The 20,854-nt window shown below is 49.5% G+C and overlaps 1 protein-coding gene across 1 annotated transcript in view; it reads left to right on the top strand.

The window, feature by feature from the left end:
* LOC137537677 (b(0,+)-type amino acid transporter 1-like) overlaps positions 1 to 20,854 on the top strand; it is a 71,187-nt gene that overhangs the window by 14,315 nt on the left and 36,018 nt on the right. Inside the window, exon 3 of the mRNA XM_068259603.1 lies at positions 11,544 to 11,674. Coding sequence (XP_068115704.1) covers positions 11,576 to 11,674 — 99 coding nt within the window. The 5' untranslated portion in view covers positions 11,544 to 11,575. The remainder of the gene's footprint in view (positions 1 to 11,543; positions 11,675 to 20,854) is intronic.

The raw sequence follows: 20,854 nt of genomic DNA, 5'->3' as shown, positions 1-20,854 counted from the left end.
ATCTGTGCCTATAGGCTCCTCTGAGGTAAATCCGGGCCTGCATGCATGGAGGGCGGAGTCTAGGGTGCCAGGACATCTGCGCCTATAGGCTCCTGTGATGTAAATCCGGGCCTACATGCATGGAGGGCGGAGTCTAGGGTGCCAGGACATCTGCGCCTATATTCATGTTTATGGGATTAACTGTTTCTTGTTTTTTTGATATGTATATTTGCACAGTGGTGTAGCTAAGGAGCTGTGGGCCCCGATGCAAGTTTTACAATGGGCCCCCAAGCACTCTATACATAACAATTGATGCGGCGCACCAAAACCTGCCAATGGCCACTACAGTGTCAGAGGTGCAAGAAGGGGATGGGGAACAGCTTGTTACTGATTACCCCCAAGCACTCTATACATAGCAATCCCTGCCAATGGCCACTACAGTGTCAGAGGAGCAAGACGGGGATGGGGAGCAGCTTGTTAATGATTACCCCCAAGCACTCTATACATAGCAATCCCTGCCAATGGCAACTACAGTGTCAGAGGTGCAAGAAGGGGATGGGGAGCAGCTTGTTAATGATTACCCCCAAGCACTCTATACATAGCAATCCCTGCCAATGGCAACTACAGTGTCAGAGGGGCAAGAAGGGGATGGGGAACAGCTTGTTACTGATTACCCCCAAGCACTCTATACATAGCAATCCCTGCCAATGGCAACTACAGTGTCAGAGGTGCAAGGTGGGGATGGGGAGCAGCTTGTTACTGATTACCCCCAAGCACTCTATACATAGCAATCCCTGCCAATGGCCACTACAGTGTCAGAGGTGCAAGACGGGGATGGGGAACAGCTTGTTAATGATTACCCCCAAGCACTCTATACATAGCAATCCCTGCCAATGGCAACTACAGTGTCAGAGGAGCAAGAAGGGGATGGGGAGCAGCTTGTTACTGATTACCCCCAAGCACTCTATACATAGCAATCCCTGCCAATGGCAACTACAGTGTCAGAGGGGCAAGAAGGGGATGGGGAACAGCTTGTTACTGATTACCCCCAAGCACTCTATACATAGCAATCCCTGCCAATGGCAACTACAGTGTCAGAGGTGCAAGAAGGGGATGGGGAGCAGCTTGTTACTGATTACCCCCAAGCACTCTATACATAGCAATCCCTGCCAATGGCAACTACAGTGTCAGAGGTGCAAGAAGGGGATGGGGAGCAGCTTGTTACTGATTACCCCCAAGCACTCTATACATAGCAATCCCTGCCAATGGCAACTACAGTGTCAGAGGTGCAAGAAGGGGATGGGGAGCAGCTTGTTACTGATTACCCCCAAGCACTCTATACATAGCAATCCCTGCCAATGGCAACTACAGTGTCAGAGGTACAAGAAGGGGATGGGGAGCAGCTTGTTACTGATTACCCCCAAGCACTCTATACATAGCAATCCCTGCCAATGGCAACTACAGTGTCAGAGGTGCAAGAAGGGGATGGGGAACAGTTTGTTAATAATTACCTCTATTCAAAGTATCTATAGAAGTGATTACTATGAGCACAGGACCAATAGAAAGCTAATTTTGCAGTTGAGGGAGGGCCCCTCGGAGCCCCTCTGGCCCAAGGGCCCCAATGCGGTCGCAACCTCTGCAACCCCTATTGCTACACCCCTGCATTTGCATCTATTTTTCACTTTGTTCTTTATAGCATTCACATTGACTGAGACCTATGTCATGTAATTAGCACCCTATTTTCAGAGGTTACTGAACCTGGGTTCATATCCTGAGGGAGTTCAACCTTGAGGGCTCGTTTCCACTATTGCGGTGCGGAATCGCCTGGATTCCACCGCTGATGAAGTCGCATGCGGATGCGATTCCGCATGCGTTTTTTTGCCGCGAATTCGCATAGGTGAGGGTATATGCGATTTTAACCATGTCACTGCCTGTGTGAATTAACATTGGTACCTATGCAAATTCGCGGCAAAAAAACGCATGGGGAACACGCATGCGATTTCCCTATTAAATGCATTGCGTGCGATTCGCCTGCATTCCACACGCAGGCGAATTCTGAGGGCTGTGCCATGCAGAAAAATCCTGCACAGAAAAACGCACAGCAAAACTGACAAGTGGAAACAGGCCCATCCACTTGTATTGGGTGTGCGAATCTGCATGCAGGAAACGCATGCAGATTCGCGATAGTGGAAACGGGCCCTGAACGCTCCAGGTGTCAGTTTATTATATGGTACTGCTGCTGCACAACTGATACTTTAACACGAAGTGCTGCTATGATGGTTTATTATTGCCATATTTATATATGATTGAATATGTGATTTACAGACGGTATTATTATTATTATTATTATTTATTGTATTTATAAAGCGCCAACATATTACGCAGCGCTGGACAATAAATATATACAATGATACAAGGATGACATACATAGGGTTATACACATAGAACAAAGTTATACATACAAATTGTACAAAATACATGATCATGCAATATGGGCTGGTTAGGTAGGCCCAGTAATACAAGTACAGGCTGTCATAGGACAGGAGCACATGATCCTGTAGATTACACTAGGGAGTGGAGGACCCTGCCAGAGGCTTACAATCTAAAGGGAGGGGTGGAAACACTAGGGGGGGCTGTTAAATATTCCTTAGAGAGTTACTGTGTGGTAGGAGGTGGGTAGGCCATCATAAAGAGGTGGGTTTTGAGGGCTTGCTTGAATGTGTTGAAAGAGGGAGCAAGTCTGATGGGTGGTGGAAGGGCATTCCAGAGGGTGGGGGCAGCTCTTGAGAAATCCTGGAGGCGGGCATGGGAGTGTGAAATGCGCGGGGTGGTGAGGCGAAGGTCGTTGGAGGAACGGAGGGGGCGACCTGGTGTATACTTGTGAACAAGCTGCGAGATGTAGGTAGGGCATGTTTTGTGCACAGATTTATACGCCAGGCATAGAATCTTGAAACTTATCCTGAGACGGATAGGGAGCCAGTGCAGGGATTCACAAAGGGGAGATGTGGATGCAGAGCGGTGCGAAGAATGGATGAGTCTTGCAGCCGCGTTCATCACTGATTGAAGGGGGGCAGTGCGTTTCAGGGGGAGGCCAGAAAGGAGTGAGTTACAGTAATCAAGGCGGGAGATGATGAGGGCATGGATGAGCAGTTTGGTCGTGTCCGGGGTTAAGAATGGGCGGATCTTGGAGATATTACGGAGGTGGAAATTGCAGGCTCTTGTGATGTTTTGGATGTGTGGGATGAAGGAGAGGTCAGAGTCCAAGGTGACACCCAGGCAGCGGGCCTGGGAGGTAGGGAGAATGGTTGTGTTGTCGATTGTGAGGTGGAAACCTGGGATGGGTGCAGCAGCATGGGGTGGAAGGATCAGGAGCTCAGTTTTGTCTAGGTTAAGCTTTAGGAACCTAGCTGACATCCAGGAGGAAATTGCTGAGAGACACGAGGAGACCTTGTTTATGGTGGTGGCTGAGAGATCGGGGGTATGGAGGTAAATCTGAGTGTCATCTGCATAAAGGTGGTAATTGAAGCCCAGGGAGGAGATAAGCTTGCCAATTGAGGAAGTGTATATGGAGAAAAGAAGGGGGCCTAGAACAGAGCCCTGGGGGACCCCAACTGAAAGGGGGGCAGGAGTTGAGGAGGAGCCATTGAAGGAAGTGGTGAAGGAGCGATTGGATAGGTAGGAGGAGATCCAGGCCAAGGCAAGCCCATGGATGCCCATGGACTGTAGTGATTGGAGGAGGAGGGAGTGGTCAACAGTGTCAAATGCTGCAGAGAGGTCAAGGAGGAGCAGGATGGAATAACTGCCTTTGGCCTTGGCAAGGGTAAGGTCGTTGACCACCTTGGCGAGGGCTGTTTCAGTTGAGTGCGCAGGTCGGAATCCAGACTGTAGGGGGTCAAGTAGGGCATTGGTGTTGATGTATTGGGTAATGCGCTGGTGGACTAGGCGTTCAAGGAGTTTAGAAGCATAGGGAAGGAGGGAGATTGGGCGGTAGTTTGAGGGTAGGGATGGGTCGAGTGAGGGTTTTTTCAGCAGGGGAAGCACAGTGGCCTGTTTGAATGCTTTGGGGAAGATGCCTGTGGAAAGGGAGAGATTGAACAAGGAGGTGAGGACTGGGGCCAGGTCAGAGAAGTGGGGACGAAGAGTATTCGCGGGTACCGGATCACAGGGAGAGGATGTGGGGGGGGAAGCCACTAGCAGCAGGCTGACTTCATCAATGGTGGCAGGAGCAAAAGAGGCGAGGGGTGGATGAGACAAGGGAGCCGCTGGGAGGAAAGGCAAGGGGACAACCTGAGACGCATTGGTAAGGGAGGGATGGAGGAGGGAAATTTCATTGACGTATTCATATGACGTGTTTTTAATTGTTTTTATTAACCTATGTGAATTTGTTATATTTGAATAAAATTGTTGTGATTTTTTTTTTTGTTTGTTTTGCCTACTCCAGTGTGGTGCTGCTGTATGAGCTTGCTGTTTCCACTTTTTTACTCCTCCACTTTGTTCATAAAAAAATATAGTAAATCTTAAAGGGTTCACACATGTTCAAGCACCATTGTACACCTGAGGCAAAACCAACCCTGAGTGCTGGTGGACCCGGGCGTGGCAGGAAGGGGTTTACTTACCCATGTTGCCGCCTGGGGTCGCTGTGCTCCCTGCCTCGGGGCTAGTGCGCACCACAAATCGCTAGCGCAATCACAAACGCTCAGCATTTTTGAAGCATGTGGCTAGTGATTTTTTTTCTAGTTATGCCTAGCGATTTTTGGAGCATTTTTGTTGTAGCAATTTTTAATTTTGTTTTACAGTTTGAGCTGGAAAATCTCTATTCCGTTTTTTTTTTACAGCAGTTTTCCACTTTCCTATACTTAAGAATGAGGCTGACTCGCCTCAGAAATGCTGCAGGACCCGCGTTTGGGAAAAAAAATCACATCGCTCTGGTGTGATCCATTTCACAAAAATACATTAGCCAAGCACTTTTTTCGAAGAGGTAGCGTGTTATAGAACGTTCAGAAGCACTTCCTCCTTCGGCTTGGTGCACACATAACAGAACGTGAAAGGTCACGTTTTCTGTAGTGCATTTTTTTTTGTGTGTGCGTTTGCGTTTTTTGCATTTTTCTAGCGTTTTTTTCACATTTGCGGTTCGCATATACTACAGTGACCAGATTTTTCTGGGTCCATCCTGGGGAAGGAGGGGGGGGGGGGGGTGCGCCGAAAAAATGGGCGTGGGAGGGATCAGGGGGGGGGGGGCCTTCCCAACTATATAGCCAACTGTGACCATTAAATAATAAGTGCAGCAACAGTTACCCCAGACACGCAATGTGGGCAACATTTCACCAGAAAACAAACGCAATTTGGGCAACATTTTAGCAGAAAATAATGCAGTGGGCAACTTTTTAGCAGAAAATAACGTAGTGGGCAACATTTCACCTGCAAAAAAAGGAATTTACTCACCTGACAGAAGTCTCCTCTCCCGGCCGGCCTCTGGTGCGCAGCTCCCCGGACGATTCTCCTGCGCTGAATAGAATAGCAGGGCTACAGGAAGATGGAGCCCGAAGCCCTGTACTGGAGACACAAATAGTCTCCAGTACAGGGCTTCATACGCCATCTTCCCGTAGCCCTGCTCTGCCTGCCGGAAGACTATGCAGGCTGGAGTGGGACTGCGGGCTATGAACTGGTGCTGCATCTATTAGACGCCGCGGCCAGTTCATGCAATGGATGGTGGCCAGAGTCTTGAGGCCAGGACGTCCCGCGGCTAAAAGCGGGACGTTTCCCGGGACCTCATGCAGCCTGGGACAGGAGACCCCGAATCCGGGACCTGTCCCGGGTAAAGCGGGACGTATGGTCACCGTACATATACATAACGAATGTGTTTTGTATGCGTTTTTAATGTGTTTTTATATTTCAATTTATGCAAATCACTAGGAAGACAAAAAAAAAAAAGCATATAAAAACGCATACAAAACGCAATACATTGCATTCCCATTGACTTTCATTATGTGTGTTTTTGAATAGGATGCAACAAAACTAGCGTTTTTAAAAAATGCACTCATACAAAACGCATATGCATAGACTTGCATAGACTTCCATTTGCGGCAAAAATGCAGCGTTTTCCGCAAAGCTATTGTTTCTGCTAAGTGTGCACCCGGCCTTCATCCCGGAAGGTTCAGCTTCACCTCCTTTCACTTTAACCTGCTCTTCCTGTTGGCGCAGTGCTAGGGAAACATTTGTACTGGGCTTATATGGGTTTTAATACTTGTCTGTTTTATGTTCACTTGGAGTTAATAATTTCTTATGTTCCTTGTTTCATAGTGTTTGTTTTTCTCTGGTAATTAGTCGGTACTTACATGAGGAAATGATGTTGTGAATCTTTGTGTCTGGATAGTGTAATGGTTAAGGGCTCTGCCTCTGACACAGGAGACCAGGGTTCGAATCTTGGCTCTGCCTGTTCAGTAAGCCAGCACCTATTTAGTAGGAGACCTTGGGCAAAGACTCCCTAACACTGCTACTGCCTTTAGAGCGCGTCCTTGTGGCTGCAGCTCTGGCCTAACACTGCTACTGCCTATAGAGCGCCCCCTAGTGGCTGCAGCTCTGGCGCTTTGAGTCCGCCAGGAGAAAAGCGCGATATAAATGTTCTGTGTGTGTGTGTTATGTAAGTTTGAATTGTACACGGGCATTAATCGTGCAGTTTATTCTCTATAAGGAATGATTCTCTGAATTTTTCCAGGGCTGTAGATCTTCAGAGGACTTAAAGGCACCTTAAGTGAGAGGGTCCAGAGGGATATGGAGGCTGCCATTTGTATTTCCTTTTAAACCATGCAGATTGCCTGGCAGCCCTGCTGATCCTCTGCCTCTAATACTTTTAGCTATAGGCCCTAAAAAAGCATGCAGATGAGATGTTTCTGACTGACGTCTGACAAAATAGCTGCATGCTTGTTTCAGGGTTGTGATCCAGATACTACTGCAGCCAAAGAGTTCACCAGAATGTCAAGCAACTGGTATTGTTTAAAAGGAAATAAATATGTCTCAAATCGGCTGCATTTAAAAAAAAAAGTTTATCAGGGGCCAGATTTTCGGTCTTGCGTTTGCTGTAGGAAACATTCCACTATTTACCATTTAGCCTCCTTTTACACTTACCGTGTCACACCGGGTCATGCTACTCTCCCTCGCCGCAGATCGTGGCCATTAAAGCCTATGAGACACGATACATTGCCTGCGAAGCAATGGAAATGCTTCGGCTCCACAGAAGTGTCGCGCAAGCTGCAGTGCATAATCCTAGGACTCCCGGATGTAGAATGATCATTTTTTTCTTAAAGAAAACCTGTAATGAGAAAAAGTTCCCTAGGGGGTACTCACCTCACCACTTACCTTCCCAGCTCCAGAGCAGGCGCAGTATCTGCTCTCCGCCTCGGAGATAGGCAGAAATAGCCGATCGCTGTCGGGCTGCTCTATCTGTGCAGGCGCAAGTCTCCTGCACCTGTGTAGTAGAGTGGACCCAACAGAGATCGGCTATTTCTGCCTATCTCTGGGGCGGAGAGCCGCAACAGCGCCCCCGCTGGAGCCAGGAAGGTAAATATATTAGTCTTGTCGAGCCAGGATTGCCGGAGACTTTGGGAGGAGCCAGCACTGGACTGCCTGCAGCTACACGGGTGGGGGAAGCCTCATTGGGACCCTGAGGCTTCCCCCCTACCGAAGTGATTGCCCCCCAGGGGACTTTTTTTTTTTTCAGGTTCTCTTTAAGTCGCACCACAATTATACCACACAATGCGACTTTTCGGCTGTGGTGCAATGCGATTTACTGCTACCACAGTGCACCGGTATAACAGGACCCTAAGGCTCAGCCAGGGACAGATTTCTGGATAGCCACATAGGCCATGGCCTAGGGGCACCAGAATTTCAGCCTTGTTTAGGGGTGGCTGAGTTAGGGGCGTAAATCTGTTCTATGCAGCCATCCTTATCTACAAGGACAGCTTTAAAGGATAACTGAAGTGAGAGGGCTATGGAGGCTGTCATATTTATTTCCTTTTAAGCAATACCAGTTGCCTGGCAGCCCTGCTGATCCTCTGCCTCTAATGCTATTAGCCATAGCCCCTGAACAAGCATGTAGCAGATCAGCTGTTTCTGACATTATTGTCAGATCTGACAAGATTAGCTGCATGCTTGTTTCTGGTGTGATTCAGACACTACTGCAGCAAAACCGATCAGCATGGAAAGTGAGAATGATGGAAAGTAAGGAGAATTCTCATTGGGGCACCATATAATGTGATTTAGGGCAGTATTACACAACCGGGCCTTGCGACATTACCGTCACTCTTGTTGCCACACACAGAACACAGCCTGGATGTTTGCCATAAAGATGCGCTCATGCTTGAAGGCTCAGGGTGAAGAAGACTTTCTAAAGCCAGCATTTCACAAACACAACACAAGCACGCCTGAATGATTTTACACGGCAAATAAAGGTTGTTTACAGGTGAGGTCACCACCACTTTCCTCAGGGCCCTATCACACTGAGGCAGTGCGATATTTTTACTGCACCCCATTTCCTGGCAATGAAAATCTATGGAGACTTTCATATTGCCACAGTACCGCGCAACGCGGCGGTAGGGACGTTTTTCGACTTGCAACCCTGACGCTGGTCCAGAACTACGTTACCGTGTGGCTTCTGGGGCTACAAGTGGCGGACTGCATCTGCCCAGAAGTCATGTTAATCTATGACGATGCTTGGATTTTTAACCACTTTTGACGCAAAATCGCGGCCCACATGCGCAAAAGCGTATTTTTACAATACGCTTCCGTGAACTTCTGCATACCCCGAAGCAGGAAGTGACCACAAGCATTTTTACCTTATGCATCCAAGCAATTTTCACACTTCAGTGCTCCTCTCATTCATTCGCCAATAACTTTATCACTACTTATCACAAGTAAATGATCTATATCTTGTTTTTTCTGCCACCAATTAGGCTTTCTTTGCATGGAACATATTGCTGAGAATTTTTTTCTAAATGCATTTTAACAGGACTATTAAGGGAAAAAAATGGAAAAATTCATTTGATATACTTATTAAAAAGTTCAGTCTCTAAAGTAACTATTTACTTTTTTGTTGTTTATTTTTTTGTGATGTCATAGGCTGCTTTGAGTATAGTAACTCCTTGCTTGATATATTTCCCAGTCTGATACTGTCGGTGAATGCTATGGGTCCATCTTAATACTATAACTAATAGCAAAGAAAGACAGGTTTCTAAAAAGTAAACATTTAGCTTTACTTTTCACTGTCATTAAAGAAAAACCATCAAAGAATCTGTCCTTCTGTAAACCGCACATACCTATAGGACTTTTAGCCAGTAACAATAGAAAACTTTGCAGAGGTCTCTCATCACAGCCTGGTGATTAAAAAAAAGCCTTGGGTACTAGCTGTTTGTAACAGTACGTGTCAGGCTAAAGGCTAGAGCTACACCATGTAGCTAGGTTCCACTTCTCTGTCACTATTCAGAGCAGGGCCGGCCCTAGACTTTTTGCCGCCTGAGGCAAAAAAAATTTTTCCACCGCCCCCCCCCCCCCCCCCCCCACCCACCGGGGGGGCCGCTCTGGGGGGCCGCCGAGCTGGAGGGGTAGCTGGCAGGACGGGGGTATTGGGCCTAGCGGCGGGGAGGGGGTCGTACCCCCCCTCCCTCGCCTGGGTCCCCCGATCTGTGCTCCTCTCCAGCCTTAAATAGAAGCAGCCGCTATTTGTAAGAGGCACGGGCGGGGAGGACTCACCTCTTCCCAGCGTGCGCTCCACTGACGTCACTTCCTGCAGCGTTGCAGGAAGTGACGTCAGTGGAGCGCACGCTGGAACGAGGAAGAGGTGAGTCCTCCGCGCCCGTGCCTCTTACAAATAGCGGCTGCTTCTATTTAAGGCTGGAGGGGAGCGCAGATTGGGGGACCCAGGCAAGGGAGGGGGGGGGTCCGACCCCCCTCCCCGCCGCTAGGCCCAATACCCCCGTCCTGCCAGCTACCCCTCCAGCTCGGCGGCCGGCTCCCCGCACCCACGGACGGGCGGGTGTCGCCTCTGGAAATTTGCCGCCTGAGGCAAAAGTTTTCACCCCGCCTCATGAGCGGGCCGGCCCTGATTCAGAGGAATGCTAAGGGATTTTTAGATACAGAGAAGGATCTGAAGAGGTGGAACTGTATTTTTTTTCTATACTTTCCTGGCTGTAAACTGTTTACTTTAGACTGCGAGGAAGAGAGCCAGAGATACAGAGAGACAAACAGGAACACAGAGCTGTAGCTGATGTTGTTTTACACACATTTGAAGCTTCCTATCATTCTGAACAGATTCCAATCTCCGTATTAGAGCCAGTGAAGATCGTTTCTGTATGCTGGATGTGATGGACAAAGTCCTCCATAGATTACTATGCCCACAAAAAAAAAAACCTGTTCTCTGTAAATATATTTTCTTCACATAAAAATGAAAAGATGAAAAAGCGCCTTTGTATTGCTATTTGCTACTAATTACTGTAAATACATGTGGCATTTAGAATTTTCGTTCACTTTGATAGTTGTCCTTTAATTATGCCTAATAAGTAGTTCTTTGGCCCCGTTGGCAGGATATGTTGTGGGAACATAGTTTGTGTCCATATCTGGACCTGTGACCAAAAGGTTTGCGATTGAGGACATTGCCAGAGAACATGAATGTTGTCTGCATCTCTGATTCATAGGGAGGCGTTTTTTTATTTTTTTTTAAAACTTTACCAACCTGACCGGGGAATAATACACCCTATGTATAATCTTGAGCATTATGCAAGCGTGTTCAATACACACAGAAATGGTCTCGTCCAATAGCAAAAGTAGCTCAGATAATGTTTTATCAATGTAGAAAGTTTTATTTTCTTTACTTTGTGGATGATACGAACTCCTCCAGGCGTGAGTGGAGTCCAAAGTGCATTAATGTTTTAACGTCTGTTCAGCTGATCTCAGAGCCAACGTTACAGCCAGCAAGCATGCTTATTTATCTTCTGCAGACTTGTCAGATCAACTACCCTATTCCAATACAAAGTGCTCAGAAAAGGGAACCTAAAGCGGGAGGGATATGGATCCTCTGCCTTTAATACTTCTAGCCATAGACCCTGAACAAGCATGCAGCAGATCAGGTGCTCTGAGTGAAGTCTGACTGGATTGTGGCTTGCATGTGTAGCTAGAGTCTACCTGGTAGATCATTTTGAATTCATCATTTTTGAAGAAACTTGCAAGCTGAAAAGTGTGGCCACCTCTAGAAAATGGTTTCTCTGCTTTCATATATGAGGGTGACATTGGCTGGCAGGGCTTTGTATGAAACATACAGTTTATGAACCACACAGCACATGCTCTGATCTCCACTCCCAGAATACCATGCAAAGGCCATAAAACAATCTGTGATTAGCGCTGTGCCAAGAATAGTGGATTACTAAGAGCGCCTATCAGCAAATCTCCAGATCCTTGCCAAATGAGGGCAATCAGTGCTCAGCGGGTTGGTGGTTTCTAGGTGCACTTCCGTGTGGGTGTCATTGATATATAATTTAAATGTCATTAGTTATGTGATGTGTTTTTGATTCATGCAGGACAGGCAGCTGGCAGGAGTCCCAACGCCAGGATGGGGGAAGGGAGGAAACGGAAAGAGACCAAAGACGATGGAGGGGACAACCAATCGGTGAAGAGCAAGGAGTCCGCAGCCATGCAGCTCAAGCAACGGGTAAGGGCAGCACGGGTTTAATTACATTATGTTAAATGCTGACTGGGGATTAGAAAAGGTCAGCTTTTTGGTGATGTCACTGGTCTGTAGTGAATGGATAGGCTGCATTCTCAGTAATGTCACTGGTCTGTAGTGAATGGATAGGCTGCATTCTCAGTGATGTCACTGGTCTCTAGTGAGTGGATAGGCTGCATTCTCAGTGATGTCACTGGTCTCTAGTGAATGGACAGGCTGCACTCTCAGTGATGTCACTGGTCTCTAGTGAGTGGATAGGCTGCATTCTCAGTGATGTCACTGGTCTGTAGTGAATGGATAGGCTGCATTCTCAGTAAAGAAGGGGCCTGGAGCGGAGCACGCGACTTGCGGAAGGCACTGCATGATGGGGTAGCCGATTCCCCGGCAGTGCTAGGGGTTAATGTAGTGGGAGGAGGCGGTTCCATGCGTACGTGCAAGGAACAGGGGGGTAGCTGGGTAGGCGCCAAAGGAAGGGGCGGGTCATTCGGCTTCTGGCAGAGCTGGTGTAAGAAGCTCCAAGCCGAACGCCCGCACAGAAATGGAGAACCTGGAGGAGTTAGTGGGCCGGATCCGGGCAGAAGCCGCTTCACGGGGCCCATCCTGGGTCCAGGTACAATTGGCAGCGATGGGGACAGGCAGAGTTGCGGAGGCTGGTGCGCCCGGGGAGCCGGCTGCAGATGCGGCGACCAGCGCTCCGACCCCAGCAGAAGGGGAGAGGAGAGCGTCCCGCCCACCGGATCGGCTCAGCCCAGAGCCTCATGGAAGGGCACAGCGCCGGGCAGGGAGCCCCCACGGGGACCCTCCGCCTCCCCCTGCGAAGCGTGTGTCAGATGGCTCCAAGGGGGCTGGTGGGAGGAATCCAACTCGCCGGCAGGGCTCTCCAGGAGAGGGGTCGTCAGGTGTGGCCCCCGCTGTCAGGAGTGTGGTGGTAGCCGGAGGTCATGCGGCCATTAGTCCCCGCTCTGCGCGGCAGACTAAGAGGGCCAGGAACAAGGATGCCAGTGCTGCGGGCGCCGCCCCATCCCAAACGGCGGCGGCCCGTTCGGGCCTTGGTGGGGGAAGGAGTTCCAGCGGCAAGTCCAAGTCGGGAGGCCGGGCAGCTGTGCCCAAGAAGAAAGGCAAGACAAGGCAGGACAGCGGGAGGCAACAGGTGGAGCATCGCAACCGGCGGCCCAGTGGCCAGGCGGCCAGGGGCAGTTCTACTTCCGAGGCTGAATCTGCAGGCGAAGGAGAAGTGGTCGCAGCGGATGGATCCGGAGTGACGGCTGGCAGGGACTTGCGTCCGGAACAGCCAGGTGAGGCCAATTTAGCTGCGGTTAGGGCGTTAGCCACAATGTTGTTGGGGATGTGTGGGGGTAATTCCGGGGGTTTAGGTGGTGGGCCTGGTTTATTGGGGGCTTCACATTCAGTGCAGACACAAGGGGCACTTGGTGGGGGGTCAAACGTTCCGGGGGTGCTTGGTGGAGTTACAGGGGGTCTGTTGTCATCGCCAGTGAATGCCTGGACGCAGTTGGCTGGTGGTTCGGGGCCAGGGGTCCCGGGTACACCGGCTCCTACTGCAGGAGTTACGTCGCAGGTCGGGGTTCCACTAGCGCAAGGTGTGGTGCAGGTGGAGGCACCGGCATCATTGGGCTTGGGGGGAGCACAGGCGGAGGCGGCGGTGCAAACGGAGACATCTTCAAGTGAAGCAGGGAAGTCTGATGGGGCTGGGCAGGTGCGGTTAGCGGACGCGGCGCATGCGGAGTTGTATGTGTGTTTTAATGGTCTCCTGGGTTCTCACTTAAAACAAGAAGTTAAGGAGAGGATTTGGAAGGGGGAGTATATAGAAATATTCTCCTTGCTTCCTCTGGAAAAGTTCAATTTAGATAAGGGGAAGCCGGACGAGAAGAAGAGGGAGGAGGAGCGCAGGTATAGGTTGATACCGCGCACTTTCCAAAATTGGTTTCAGGCGTTCTCAATTATGGCAAGTGTGATTGGTGAAAAGCAGCCGGAGCATTGCTCGGCTCTTTTTGGTTATATGGATTCGATAGGTGAGGCTCATCGATCGTACGGCGGTAACGCCTGGTTGCGTTACGATGAGCAGTTTAGACAGACGAAGGCGGTTCGGTCTGCTGTGAGATGGGACCATAAGGACATTACTTTATGGATGCGTCTCATGATTCCCTCTAGGAGCCCGCAGTCCTTTCCAACAACGGCCAGTGGATCGGTTTCGGGCGGTCAGCTGGCCGGAAAAGGAAAAGGGGTGTGCTGGCAGTATAATGATGGAGCATGTCGGTTCGGCCAGTCTTGTCGCTTCAAGCATGAGTGCTCCAATTGCGGAGGCTCGCATACAGCAGCTAGATGCTATAAGCAAAAGAAAAGCAGACATACAGACGCTGGGCACAAAAGGGACGACGCCGGTGAGGGTGGTAGAGATGGCGGGGTACCTAAGCAGGTTTCCTAATCGGGAGGTAGCTGAGTTTCTTGGGGCAGGTTTTCAGGACGGTTTTGTCATTCCTAGTAGTTGCTCGTTGCAGTGTAGCCCCCCTTTTAGGAATCTGAAATCCGCTAACGAGCACCCTGAGGTTGTAGATAGTAAAATTAGAAAGGAGGTTGAGGCGGGGCGCTTGGCAGGTCCTTTTCAGTATTGTCCTTTAGCGGATCTGGTGGTGTCACCTTTGGGGGTGGTGCCAAAGAAGGAGCCGGGTTCCTTCCGATTGATTCATCACCTCTCCTTTCCACGGGGTGATTCTGTTAATGATGGGTTGTCCAAGGACGACGCATCGGTGGTTTATACTTCTTTTGATGCGGCGGTGAGTTGGGTTAGGCGTTTGGGGCGGGGTGCGCGTTTGGCGAAAACTGACATCGAGTCGGCTTTTCGGTTGCTACCGGTTCACCCATCCAGTTTTCGTTTGCTTGGTTGTTTTTGGAGAGGTAAGTATTTTGTAGATAGATGCCTTCCTATGGGTTGTTCGGTTTCATGTGCGTTTTTTGAGAAATTCAGCGGTTTTTTGGAATGGGTGGTGAAGGACGTGTCCAGTGTACAGTCAGTCATCCATTATCTGGATGATTTTTTGTTCATGGGTTCGAGTAATTCGCCGGATTGTGCTTATGCGTTGGCCACGATGAGACATGTTTGTGAACGCCTCGGGGTCCCACTAGCGGAAGAAAAGACGGAAGGGCCAGTTACGGTATTGAAATTCCTGGGTATCACCATTGATACGATGGCAATGGAATGCAGGCTCCCGCAAGACAAGGTAGATGACTTAAGGGGGGCCATTTTACTGGCGGTTCGCAGAAGAAAGTTGACATTGAGGGAGGTGCAGTCCTTAGTGGGTAAACTCAATTTCGCATGCAGAATTATGCCTATGGGGCGTATATTCTGCAGGAGATTGTCATTGGCAACAGCAGGAGTAGTGGCCCCGCATCACCGTATTCGCATGACGGCGGATCTTCGGGCAGATCTTCAAGTTTGGCTGACTTTTCTGGAGGAGTTCAACTGCAGGGCGTTCTGGATGCAGGACACGGTGAGTAATTCAGAGCTGGAATTGTTTACCGACGCGTCAGGGTCTCATGGTTTTGGGGCTTTCTTGGGGGGGCAATGGTGCGCGGCCCCCTGGGATTTTTCATGGATTGAGGCTGGCTTTACTTCTAACTTGGTACTGTTGGAGTTGTTCCCCATAGTTGTGGCTCTGCAGGTTTGGGGGCAGCAGCTGGCAAACAGGAAAGTTAGGATTCACTGTGACAACATGGGAGTGGTTTCGGCGATCAATAATTGCTCGGCGTCTTCCCCGCCGGTGATATGCCTGCTGCGACAATTAGTGTTGGAGTGTTTGCGCCTTAACACATATGTGTTTGCAGTGCATGTACCTGGGGTTGACAATGTGATTGCTGATGCGCTTTCTCGCTTTCAGTGGGACAGATTCCGGGCGGCGGCTCCCACGGCAGAAGAGCGTGGGGTTCCTTGCCCATCCATGGTGTGGAGGATTCCCTTCAGTCTGTGTCCCAGATGATCGGGAGATCATTGTCGGAATCGTCTTCAGCAGCATACACGTTGGTATGGAACACGTGGGATGCTTTAATGTCGCAGGTCGGGGGTTGTGATTCGGATGAGGATAGGCTGTGCCTGTTATTGTATTTCTTGGGGAGGAATTTCGTAGAAGGGGTGTCTGCGTCAGCCGTAGCAAAGAAGTTGGCAGCAATGGCCTTTTGGTTTAAGGTTAGAGGGCTGTCAGATATGACTAAAGACTTTAGGGTTCGGCAGGCGTTGAAGGGTTATCGAAAAGGGGTGGTTAGTCGGGAAGCTAGGCGCCCGGTCACGTTCCAGTTGCTTGGAAGGTTGCTGGGTGTCTTGCCGGATGTTTGTTCCTCCAGTTATGAGTGCACTTTATTCTCCACAGCATTTGTTCTGGCCTTTTTTGGGGCTTTCAGGGTGGGGGAACTAGTGAGCCGCAGCAAACGGGGAGTGGGAGGCATCCTTGCACAGCATGTGACATTGCTTAGCGATTCGGTGGTGATTCGGTTGCAACGGTCCAAGACCGATCAGTCGGGAAAAGGGAGAGATGTCATCCTTTTCCCGATCGGGGGGCCATTGTGCCCCCACGGCAGTGTCGCTAGCTTCCGGTTGGTCCGGCCTCCTCAAGCGCCAGTGTTTTTGTCACATCAGGACGGGTCTAGTTTGTCCCGTTTTCAATTTGTGGCCGTGTTTCGCAAATGTCTGGGGTCCCTTGGGCTCCCGTATTCCGAGTTTGCCTCCCACTCCTTCAGAATTGGGGCAGCTACGGAGGCGTCGCGCTGGGGATTAGGGGAGGGGGTTATTAAGCGTATCGGTCGCTGGGATTCTATGCGTTACAAATCTTATGTTAGGCCTCATTTAGTGTAGGGGTAGTGAGTTTTTTCTTTGGGGGAAGAGTTTTTTCTTTGTTGCTATCAGTGCGTTGATTTCTTGTTGCAGGTCATCCGGCCATCGTTTGGATTGTGGGGCATTCATATGTCAGTAGGGGTGCCAGGAGGGCCGATGTACGGCCAGAAGGCCGACAGTTGGGTTTTCCGAGGGCCCAGGTACGTATGCACTGGAGAGGTTTTCCCGGGATGGTGTGGCCCAGCCTTTTGCCTGAATTACACAGGTTGGCTAGATTTGATAGGGCCCCTGATGTCCTGGTGCTGCATGTCGGGGGCAACGACTTGGCCTCTAGATCGACCAGGGTCATTATTAAGGAAATTAGGTTTGATTTCCTTCGTATTCGGGCTCTTTTCCCGGAAACGGTGGTCGTTTGGTCGGATGTGGTGGCAAGGGAGTACTGGAGGTTGGCCAATTCAGTTCGGAAGGTTAATAAGGCCAGGATTAAACTGAACAAGGAGGTGGCGAGATTTTTTGTGAGGAATGGTGGGTTGGCCATTAGACATGTGGAGTTGGAGGAGAACATCGGGTTATTCCTCAGGGGGGATGGAGTACACCTCACTGATATTGGTATGGATTTGTGGGCCCTGGGGATTGAGGACGGAATACAGAGAGCTTTGAGGTTGGGGGCCTCAAGGGTATAAGGGGTCATACCCTTTCGTGGTGGAGGGGTAAAAGGGGGCTCCGGAGGTCGGTTATTGGTTTTGTCACGGGACAAATCCGGTTGGGGGAAGTCACGGCATGAGGTGATTATTTCCCGGGGCATGCAGCTGTCCGCGAGCCGGGAGACGCGGCTGTGGGCCGGGTACAAGGCTGCATGTCACTCAGGTGTTTAAAGGACGTTCAGTTGGTACCTCCGGACCCCTGTACCCCAGCTCTCTGATTAGTGATTTGTATATGTTTTGGTTTATTGTTAATTTTGGCTAAATAAAGATGGGCTGCTCTGGCCTAAATTAATCCAATGCCAAGGTGGTCCGTGTTTTATTTTTAGGTTAAGAGAAGGGGAAGGGTTGTGTGTGGGGTAGTTGAATATTAAGGGGATGATAGGCTCTACCATTATCAAGAAGGGGCCTGGAGCGGAGCACGCGACTTGCGGAAGGCACTGCATGATGGGGTAGCCGATTCCCCGGCAGTGCTAGGGGTTAATGTAGTGGGAGGAGGCGGTTCCATGCGTACGTGCAAGGAACAGGGGGGTAGCTGGGTAGGCGCCAAAGGAAGGGGCGGGTCATTCGGCTTCTGGCAGAGCTGGTGTAAGAAGCTCCCTCCCTCCCTCTTTTTTGTGTGTAAAGGGGGTGGGTTAAGGGGTGTTGGGGGGTTGTATATATATTTAAAAAAAAAAAAAAAAAGGGGGGGGTAAGATAATAATAATAATAAGGGGAAAAGGGGGGTCTGTTATAAAAAATTGTCATTGCAGCAGGAGGGGTAAAAGGGGGCTCCGGAGGTCGGTTATTGGTTTTGTCACGGGACAAATCCGGTTGGGGGAAGTCACGGCATGAGGTGATTATTTCCCGGGGCATGCAGCTGTCCGCGAGCCGGGAGACGCGGCTGTGGGCCGGGTACAAGGCTGCATGTCACTCAGGTGTTTAAAGGACGTTCAGTTGGTACCTCCGGACCCCTGTACCCCAGCTCTCTGATTAGTGATTTGTATATGTTTTGGTTTATTGTTAATTTTGGCTAAATAAAGATGGGCTGCTCTGGCCTAAATTAATCCAATGCCAAGGTGGTCCGTGTTTTATTTTTAGGTTAAGAGAAGGGGAAGGGTTGTGTGTGGGGTAGTTGAATATTAAGGGGATGATAGGCTCTACCATTATCATGTCACTGGTCTGTAGTGAATGGATAGGCTGCATTCTCAGTAATGTCACTGGTCTGTAGTGAATGGATAGGCTGCATTCTCAGTAATGTCACTGGTCTGTAGTGAATGGATAGGCTGCATTCTCAGTAATGTCACTGGTCTGTAGTGAATGGATAGGCTGCATTCTCAGTAATGTCACTGGTCTGTAGTGAATGGATAGGCTGCATTCTCAGTAATGTCACTGGTCTGTAGTGAATGGATAGGCTGCATCATCAGTGATGTCACTGGTGTCTAGTGAATGGATAGGCTGCATTCTCAGTGATGTCACTGGTCTCTAGTGAATGGATAGGCTGCATTCTCAGTGATGTCACTGGTCTGTAGTGAATGTATAGGCTGCATCATCAGTGATGTCACTGGTCTCTAGTGAATGGATAAGCTGCATCATCAGTGATGTCACTGGTCTCTAGTGAATGGATAAGCTGCATCATCAGTGATGTCACTGGTCTCTAGTGATTAAATAAGCTGCATCCTCAGTGATGTCACTGGCCTTTAGTAAATGGATAGGCTGCATTCTCAGTGATGTCACTGGTCTCTAGTGAATGAATGGGCTGCATTCTCAGTGATGTCACTGGTCTCTAGGGAATGGGCAGACTACATACTCGGTGATGTCAGTGGTCGCTAGGGAATAAATGGGGTGGAGCCTCAGTGATGTCACTAGCAGCTGACCTCAATGCAAGGCAGCTTTAACCGTGAAGCATTAAGAATTTCAATCACCGGCAGGAAACACAAGATTGCCATTGCTATAGACAGAGATGATGTGATAAGGATTTTTTTAGGCAAAGTTGTCATTCCCTTGTTTAATCTCAATTTTAACAGCGTCAGAACATCGTCTATTGTGGTGAAATTACAGCAGCATTGTACATATGGCAGAATTCCCTCTTCCAGCTTAGCGCAACTCAGTAATGATCGCACAATCGCAGAACTCGGAAGCATTGGACCAATACGACAATGCAGAATTTTTCAGCAAAAATTGAATTTCCACTTTTAGGGCTCGGTCACACTAGGGGGGCGTTTTTGACATTTTCTAAGCGCAAGCTATTTTCAAAATCATCCTGAAAGCACTTGTGCAATGATTCTCAATGAGAAAGTTCACGTCTGAGCGGTTCGTTTCCGATCCACTCAGAGAAGCAGTGCACGGGCCATTTTTGATGCGATTCCGCCTCAATTAAAGGTATAGGAAAACGCAAAACGCTCACAAAATCGCTTGCGTGAGCATTTAAAAAAAATAAATACAGTGTATTCATTCTTTTTCCAGATCAAAGAGTTTGCTTCCTGAGTAACGTCAGGAAGTGAAAAAACGCAATTGCCCTGAAACGTCCAATGCACAGAAATTGAAAAAAAAAAGTGTCAAAAAACAGCCGATGTGAATGCAAACGTGATCGGAGCGCAATGTGAACGAGGCCTTATTGTAGACCAATCACAAGATTCAGTTTTTCAATGTAACAATTGTGGAATCGTCTCCGTGGTCAGCGCACCAGACGTGCGCTGACGCGGCGGATTTCCTCCACAAGCGTATTATTGCGGACACCCAGGCTAGGTGCTATGCACCCGCAGAGGGCAATTCCCACCGGCAGATGGCGCTGTGGAGTGCAGGCGAACACAGCCGCTGCACAGCCACAGATGCCAAATGGGAATTGTACAGATCCAGGACAAGGTACAATCAGGCAGGGCTGGATAGCCCACAGGGAACAGAGCAAAGGGACAGAACCAATGTGTGCCCCCCAAATTAGTCGCCACCCAGCGACGGCGAACACACAACGGCGGAAACGAAGTAGGAAACGCAATCGCAAGAATGACGATTGCCAATAGCGACACAAGACTGAGCAGGACAGAGCACAAGGGTAGCAAAGGCACAGCAAATCATACAAAGAGAAAGATAAAGAAAATAACAAACGCTAGCTGAACGCGAACACCGCACTCATTCGCAACAGTGCACGCGTTCGTGCGCGGTCTCCGCGTGTTACGCACAACAGAGACAAGCACGCCTAACTAACCAAAGACAGACAAACACGAAACAGAGAACGCGAGCGCTTGCTTAACGGTTACCTCACCGAGCCTACAGCAAGCGTTTCACACACGAAAACAGGGACAAGCGAGAGATAGGATCCCCAGCGCTAGCGAAAAGTAGCTAGCACGATCCCAGGAGACAGAACAGAAGGATCCAAACACACGGCAGACAGAACAGATGAGGTAGGCAGAAACAACCGCTGTTCCAACCTACACTCCAGACTCAATCAGAAGGATCCACAGCCGCTAACGCTAGGGCTTGTGCGATCCAAACACAAGACAGACGGAACAGGCAAAACAGATAATACAACCTGACTGGACTAGAAGGGGAGCCTAAAGCAACCCCCAGGAATTACCTATACTAGATAGCAATGGCTGACACTCCAGCAGTGTCCATCAGGAACAGACCATGGAAGGGAAATGTCCA

The sequence above is a fragment of the Hyperolius riggenbachi genome, chromosome 11, assembly GCF_040937935.1.
Source record: "Hyperolius riggenbachi isolate aHypRig1 chromosome 11, aHypRig1.pri, whole genome shotgun sequence".
Taxonomy (NCBI): domain Eukaryota; kingdom Metazoa; phylum Chordata; class Amphibia; order Anura; family Hyperoliidae; genus Hyperolius; species Hyperolius riggenbachi.
This window is presented reverse-complemented; position numbering and strand designations above follow the sequence as displayed.